Genomic DNA, 8,422 nt, shown 5'->3' with positions numbered 1-8,422 from the left:
GTCAATCAATGGTTATTATTTTCGCAAATCAAACTTATTAATTAATTTTTAATTTGCAATGAATGATAACCGTTGATTGACAGAAATAACGGTTAAGATATAGTTGTAAAATGTTGTAAAAAAAATAGGTTGTAAGTATAACATTTCCCTTTTGTGTTGACTTTGTAATTTTGAATGTTTGTTAAAAATTCATATGGTTTTTTAAAATCTTATAAATCCATATTGTCCTTTCAAATCTTATGAATTCTATTAAAATCCTTTAAAATCCAATCCTGTGAAATCTTGATTGTAAAAAAAGTCTTTTAAAAAGTCTATAAAGTCTCTCCAATTCTAAAATGTCATTTAAAATCCGTGGGATTTTTTATCTCAATACTCCCCCCTTAAACTCAATCTCAGCTGTAGTCAAATTAATAATGTCAAAATAATCACTTTTAATTTTTTTGAAATCTATTGAGTAATAACAAGAAATGTTACAACATTCTTTTGATATCTTGATTTATTTTATCTTTTCAGGTCAGCCTCTCAACAGTTTAAGTCTGCTAACGAAGCTTACCTAAGAGGTGAGCATTTAAATGCAAAACAACATTCCATGAAGGCAAGAGAAAAATTAAAGATGGCTCGTGAGCTTGACTGTAAGGCAGCTACAGAAATTTTAAATTTTAAAAATCGTACAAATGGCTTATGGAGATTGGATTTGCATGGTCTCCATGCAAAAGAAGCTGTACAAGCATTGCGTGAGCGTTTGGAGAAAATCGAAAGTAAGGGCTTGTCAAGAACACATTTTCCTTCAAATAAAAATAATAAGGAAAATGAGTTTGTTGATTCAATCCATGCAAAACAAGTCGGGCATGGGCCAACCGTTGAAGTCATAACAGGTATATTATTATTATTTTTAAAATATAAAAAACTTAGGTTCTTTCTCTAAACAAAATGTAGTTTGATTTGATACAATGATAAAAAATTTGTTTCTAAATGGATATATTTTCAGGGTTTCCTTGCATAAATTTTTTTTTCCTACTGTTTTCCTTTGATTTTTCAATTGTCTTCTTTATTCAGGTGTTGGCAAATACAGTCGAGGCAAACCTGTTCTTCCATTAGCTGTGAGGAGTTTCCTTACCGAAAACAGGTGAAATACAATTTGTTGTAATAAATATATATCTTAGTCACGACAATATAGTTAATTAATAGTGTTTCTTATTACTTTATTTATTCTTTGTTGACATTTATTTTCAGATATCGTTTTGAGGATATAAGACCAGGAGCAATCAAACTGTGGCCCAACTTCCTTTGAGAATAAAGGAGAATGTATATTTTTTCTTTTGTATTCATATTCCTACTGCATTTGTATGATTGACCATGTAATGAACCAAATGTATATGCTGATTTCATATTAAATAGATATATGCATTGTGATAACATCTTTTCCTACCAAATTAAACAAAACGCCAGTAATCACATCGCGGCGCATGCAAAACTGACGTGCTTTAAGAATGCTACAAATATATGTAGTGGGGGTCAAAGACCTCCAATATTTGCAAATCTAACCTCCACAAAAGTAGCATTCTTTGTCTTCTCAAAATCCACACCAAGAACCTGATAAGACAAAAACTTCAGCACCGGGCTACTCACATTCATCAACGGTATTATTGATCTTGCCATCCTAGCAAGATCTGCGGTGTTAGATACTTGCAAACCATAGTTATTCATTAGCTTCTACCAATCGTTATCCACTCCAACACCCTCGGTCTTCAACGTATTCGTTCTGGAAGGCTTCCCAACCTACGTTTTTACCCTGCCTTTGATCAGTTGGTTTAGGTTATGAGAGGAGAACTTTCGCCATTGTGATCAAGGTGATATGCGACGTTTTACAATTATCAAGTCCTATCAAAATTTTACTCAACCCATATTATTTTATGGATATCCCTTAACTCAGTTCTACAATGGCTACTCATTTCCAAAACTTAAAGGTATTATAAATTTAATTGAACTTTTTGTTTGTTAAATATTTTTTATGTGAGAATTCAAAATGGCTATAGAATTCACAACATAAGGAAAGAGCTAAACGGAGTATTGGTTTTTTAAACATGTTTATATTTTATTTCTTGTACTCACAATTTTTTTTCTTGTATTCTCAAACTTCATATCTTCAAATTATAACCACAAGGTTAAAAGTAAGATCTATAGGGCATTGTTTTCAAAAATATTATAAATATATATTATATATAAAATCAGCATATGAATAATACTTTTATTTTATTAAAAGGTTTGTGATGATCGTGTTCTCAAATGCATTAACGTATCATTGAAATTCCTTTCGATTAAACAAGAGTCACCAAGAAAAGATATATATTTTGGAATGATGAGTAAATTTTTATGATATAAATTAATTTTATGTAAGTATATTTTTTCTTTTGACATTTTAAAACTTACCTAAAATGTAATTCTCAAATACTTTAAGATTCTCCCCTACTTATGTTGCGTTTTCTGATTCATGTCTCCTAATTTGTAGTTGAATTCAGCATTAGTGAATATGAAATCTCTAAAATTTTTAAAGATGTGTACAACAACAATTGTTTGTTTTAAAATTATGAAATCTATTCAAAAATGTTTCTAGTTTTATCTGGCTTCTTAATTATTTTTATCTAAGTTTGTTTTATATTTTTAGTTGTAAACGAAAAAAGATTAAAAAGGGGAGACTGTTTAAATCTTGCTTTGTTTTACATAATTATTTTTATTAAAAAATAGAAAAAATTATAAACAAAAAAAAGAACAAAAATTAATAAATGCTACAAGACAAACAAGGCCACCGCTCAAAGTCTCTACAAGAAGCAAAGTCATCTGCCCATACAAGGCACCGCCCAAGATACAAAAAAAGAGGTTTACTCTCTGCAGTAAGGAGGGTCGCACTGTTGAATCAAAAAGCGTGTATGATTTGATCAAGGAGGAGACGCAGGAAACCCTCGTGTGAAGAAATCTCCAAGGATCGCTCTATAAATACCAAGAGGACAGAACTCAAAGAGGAGGATAGTGAGCAAGTTCTAAAGGAAAGCTGTGAAAAATTCTATGAGTTAGAAAACAAAAGAAGAGAATAGAGAAGAATAGAGAGAGGGAGTTACGAAAAGGAACTTGATCTGGATAAAATATAGGCCTAATCAGGGCCCATTGACACATAAGGAAGCCCAAACCCATTAAGGTCCCAAAGCAAAGCGCAAAGGACAAGTACAACGCGCAAGACGCGATGCCCTCATCGCAACAGACAAAACGTGATGCCCACATCGCGTATGAAACCCCATTTAGGAAGTAAACTTAAGGCCCAAGGCAACCCCACCGCGCCTTGATTCCAATAAACAACGGACAGCTCCAGCTCGCCACGACTCTACCACTAGACACTATAGCAGATAAGGCTACTCAGGTCCCCTGACTGACCTGCAGCCCAAGCCTGGCCACTCAGAAGCCAAGCCGCCTTAACTAAGGCGGCATCGTAACTACTATATAAGAAAATGATATACCACCAAGGTACGATCATCTTTTACATTAACAACATAAAACTCCTGCCTCTGATATTGACTTAAGCATCGGAGTGTCTTTGCAGGCCCCCCATTTGGTGTTAACGTGCCAACGTGAAGGAAAAAGGAAAAGCACGATCCACTACGTAACTCTAAGCCCAGACCGAAGAACTACGCTCACAACTAAATCGTGTGTGATTAGGCTCAGTACATATTGGCCAGTCCATAGTGTATTTGGTCTGATCATTGGCGTCGTCTGTGGGAAGCTATCTGTTAGAACCCATCTTTCTCTAAAAACATGGTTGACACTCGAAGCAAATCCCTGAATGGCTCCAAAGGAAAGCGGAAGGAGATCCCTGATTCCCAAGCAATATCAGCTTCGTCGGTGGCACCAATTCCCATCCATCTGGATGACCCACCGACACCCCAACATCTTTTGGACCTTATCACACAACAAAACAAGAAAATCGCCCAGCAGAATTGAGATTTAGCTCGATTGAAGAAAGCTCAAAAGAACAAAGAACAAAACCAAGAAAAGAGAAAAGAAAAAGAAAAAGAGCCTGAGAAAGTAAAAAAATCCCGAAAATTCTGATGAAAGTGAACAACCTCATGAACACTCGACTGGTAACCCTAGACCTTCGGGTCACAAAATCAAGAAAGGTGAAGAAATAAAAGATACTCACGAGAATGAGAATTCTCATGGAAATTCAAGGTCATTCTCTCGAATTGTTCACCCATTCGTTCCCTGCATAATGAACATCCCAATTCCTCGGGATGTCAAGATTACAACAGAAAAATATAACGGCAAAGGGGACCCCCAAGAACATCTGGAACAATTCCAGACAAACATGATGGCACAAGACATGGCAGATCCAATAGCATGTCGACTGTTTCCGAAAACCATGAAGGAGACAACACTTAGATGGTACTCAGCGTTACCATCTAATTCGGTACAAAGTTGGGAGGACTTGACCAACCAATTCCTCGTACGATTTGCAACCAGCAAGGCCCAATACAAATCTACACACGCGCTAAAAACTGTACGTCAAGGATCAAATGAAACTTTGCACGATTATCTGAACAGATTCTTTGATGAAGCACTCTTGGTCAGAGACCTGGATCCACAAGTCTCACTACATATCTTCACAGAAGGATTACTTGATGACCCTTTCTCTATGTCGCTAGCCAAACAGCGACCACGCACCATAGAAGAACTTAGTGCACGATCAGAAAAATTCATCAACCTTAAAGATTATAAGCGTTCATGAGAAATTTCTAACACCAGGGCCGACACAGATAACTTTGAAAAAGATGTCCAGAAGAATTTTCAACAAAAATTCTGTGAAAAGAGAAAATGGGGAAGATACGACAATTACACCCCTTCAAATACATCCCAAAGACGGATTTTGAAAGAAGTATTCCAAACAGGGTATGTACAGGTTAACAAGCCTCCCCCAATGCCAAAAGGAGTTCAGCGCGATGAGACCAAGTTTTGTGAGTTTCACAACGACAAAGGACATACAACTGACAAATGTTTCGCGCTCAAAAATACTATTGAGGCACTCATAAGAGAGGGAAAACTCCAGGAATTCGTCTCCAGCTGCAGGGAATAGAATACGCAAAGAAGACGCGATAGAAGCCCAGATCGCGACCCAAACCCTAATGAACAAAGGGATTATCCCAGGAGAAACTATAACCCAGCTCGTAACAAAGATCGAAGAAATAACAGAGAGGCTTCAACTGACAGACGTCAAGGGACTCCACCGCGAAATAGACAGCAAATCGCGCAACAACAACGTGATGGACTACCAAATAACGCGGCAGGAGTTTTAGCCACTATCGCCAGAGGATCAGCGGGAGGAGGTGCGACTAAATCTCAACGCAAAAAACATTTAAAATCAGTAATGACAGTGCACGATCATGCTCGCCCTTCCACTTCTCGCGATCAAAGACAGGACATAAGTTTTGACGATGATGACTATGGCGACATCATCCCAGACCATGATGACCCACTGGTAATCTCAGCTTGCATGGCTAATCTCCAGGTAAAATGTATTATGATTGATAATGGTAGTTCAAATGATATTATTTTCTGGGATGCTTTTCGTGCAATGCACATCCCAGAGGAACATCTACTTCACGGATGTTCGGACTTAATTGGCTTCGCTGGGGAATGCGTACAATCTAAAGGCACCATTGAGATGTGGGTAACCTTTGGAATCATGCCTCTGGCTCGAACTATCAAAGTACGATTTTATGTGGTTGAGTACGCGTCTGCATATAACATCATTCTAGGAAGGCCAACCCTTGTTGCGCTAAAGGAAATCATCTCTATGCCCCACCTTCTAATGAAATTTCGTGACAAATCTAGCACGGTAGTTGCTATTAGGGGCGACCAAAAAATAGCGCGTAGCTGTTATAATACCAACTTACAAGCTAAAATTCCAATACAGCCAGATGACAAAGTTAAAGCGTCAGTCAATATGACTGGTCTTGATATGTGCGTAGATCTGCGCGATACACGTCTTCAACCAGATGGGGAGCTCGAAAATCTCCAAGTGGGTCCATTACCCGAAAACATCACCAAAATTGAATGACATATCCCAGAAGCAGAGAAAAGTCCGTTGGTGGCAGTGCTGCTAAACAACAAAGACCTCTTCGCTTGGACAGCTGTTGACATGCCAGGAATAGACCCAGGCGTAATATGTCACCACTTAACCTTAGATCCCAAAGCTAAGCCCATCGCGCAGAAAAAGCGCAAAATCTCCCCAGAGAAGCAACAGGTGGTTGAGACCGAATAGCAAAACTCCTTGATGCAGGAGTGATTAGAGAAATCACATATTCTACTTGGCTTTCTAATGTGGTGTTAGTCAAAAAACCCAATGGAAAGTGGCGCATATGTACAGATTACACAGACCTCAACAAGTATTGCCCAAAGGACTTTTATCCACTCCCACCATTGATAAACGGGTCGACAACTCCGCATGATACCACATTTTATCCTTTATGGATGCATATTCAGGCTACAACCAGATTCCAATGTTCACACCAGACGAGGAGGCCACAACTTTTATCACGGAAAAAGCTACCTATTGTTATAACATGATGCCGTTTGGTCTCAAGAACGCCGGTGCCACCTATCAACGTATGATGAATAAAGTTTTAAGTCAGCAGATTGGGCAGATGCTTGAAGTGTACATCGATGACATGATAGTCAAAACAATGACTACTTCACAACATCCCCAAGATTTGGAACAGGTATTTCAACAACTGCGCAAGTATAGGTTACGACTTAACCCAGCCAAATGCTCGTTTGGAGTACCTGCCGGAAATTTTTTAGGATTCATGCTAACACATCGCAGGATAAAGGCTAATCCTGATAAATGCAAAGTCATACTCAACATGACAAGCTCGCGTAACGTAAAGGAACTACAACAATTGACGGGAAGAATCACTGCCTTAACCAGATTCCTTCCCGCCTCAGCACAAAAGTCGCTACCAATGTTTAAACTATTGCGTAAAAAAACAGACTTTAACTGGACTCCGGAGTGCGAGACAGGATTCATGGCCATCAAAGAACACTTGGCCAACCCACCAGTCCTGTTCAAGCCTCCACCAAATGAACCTCTCGTTCTCTATCTCTCAGTCAGCAACGAAGCCATAAGCGCTGTCTTATTGCGCGAAGAGGCCCAGGAATAACAACCAATCTACTTTGTCAGTAAAGCACTCCAAGGACCGGTGCTGCGCTATCAACAAATAGAAAAGGTTGCTTTTGCGCTCATCTTAACATCGCGACGCCTGCGCCATTATTTCCATGGACACACTATCAAAGTTCGAACAAACCAGCCCCTTCGTCAAGTGCTAAGACAACCTGATATGGAAGGTCGCATGATTTCGTGGTCGATAGAATTATCAGAATATGACATCATTTACGAACCACGACAAGCAATCAAAGCCCATGTACTAGCCGACTTCCTTGTCGAAATGACACACCTACATCAGGCTGAGGTGAATGAGGTTTGGGTTATTTTTGTCGACGGGTCTTCCAATGTAAAAGAAAGCGGTGCATGAGTCATCGTGGAAAGCCCCCAAGGTATACCAGCGGAGCACTCTATCCACTTTGGGTTTAAAGCTTCAAACAACCAAGCCGAGTATGAAGCAGTCCTCACCAGACTCGCCATGGCAAAGACTTGGGGGCAACAAACATAATCCTCAAGAGCGATTCACAATTAGTAATTGCTCAAGTTCAAGGAAGCTACCAGGCGAAAGAAGCATTCATGATAAAATATCTTGAAAAAGTAAGACTACTACTGACAGAGTTTCAAAGCTTTAAAATGGAGCACATCCCCAGAGAGCAAAACTCGCGAGCTAACATTTTATCCAAGTTAGCCAGCACAAAAGGACTAGTGAACAATAGATCAGTGATCCAACAAAGCGTCCTCAATCCTAGAATCATAATGGCGTAACTAAACGAAAAGCTCAACCATCCAAAAGTGCGCAATCCATGGTCGAAGATGACACTATGCCACTGTTAGTATATAGGTGTCCTAGAGACAATCTGTTTTATCAGATGAACACTTTTTTCTATTTGGTATATCATGATTAATAAATTTGAGCAAACTTTATCTTTATCATATTTATGTCTCGCCAATATTTTATTGTTAATATGCGTTTAAAGATAAAGACCGTAGGAATAGAGCAGGTGTTCACTCGGGGATCTATGATAGGGATCATGATCATGAAGACTCGAGGACACTGAATGCCTATTACCTAAAATTTGTTCCTGGTCTTAAATCACCAAGAAAGGGTATTGGTGATCTCAATAAGACTAGTACGACATCATCTACTTGTATGGAGATACAAGGTAGGGACCTCATGGAATGCAGGCATGGTGATGCCTTAGCTGATGTCGTGGG

General features: G+C 38.7%; 1 protein-coding gene across 1 annotated transcript; it reads left to right on the top strand.

The window, feature by feature from the left end:
* Window positions 1-4,258: 4,258 nt before the first annotated feature.
* Window positions 4,259-4,774, top strand: LOC133315531 (uncharacterized). Its single transcript, XM_061517164.1, has one exon. It carries the CDS (start codon window positions 4,259-4,261, stop codon window positions 4,772-4,774), a length of 516 nt encoding a protein of 171 aa, XP_061373148.1.
* The last annotated feature ends 3,648 nt before the right edge of the window (window positions 4,775-8,422 follow it).

This window comes from Gastrolobium bilobum, unplaced genomic scaffold (assembly GCF_033153095.1).
Source record: "Gastrolobium bilobum isolate Gb01-03AN ecotype WA unplaced genomic scaffold, APGP_CSIRO_Gbil_v1 utg14192, whole genome shotgun sequence".
NCBI classification, from domain to species: domain Eukaryota; kingdom Viridiplantae; phylum Streptophyta; class Magnoliopsida; order Fabales; family Fabaceae; genus Gastrolobium; species Gastrolobium bilobum.
Note: the sequence above shows the minus strand (reverse complement) of the source record. Positions and strands in the feature narration are given on the sequence as shown.

What these genes read in the sequence shown, in the direction of transcription:
- LOC133315531 (XM_061517164.1), top strand. Translation starts at nt 4,259, where the DNA reads ATGAACATCCCAATTCCTCGGGATGTCAAGATTACAACAGAAAAATAT.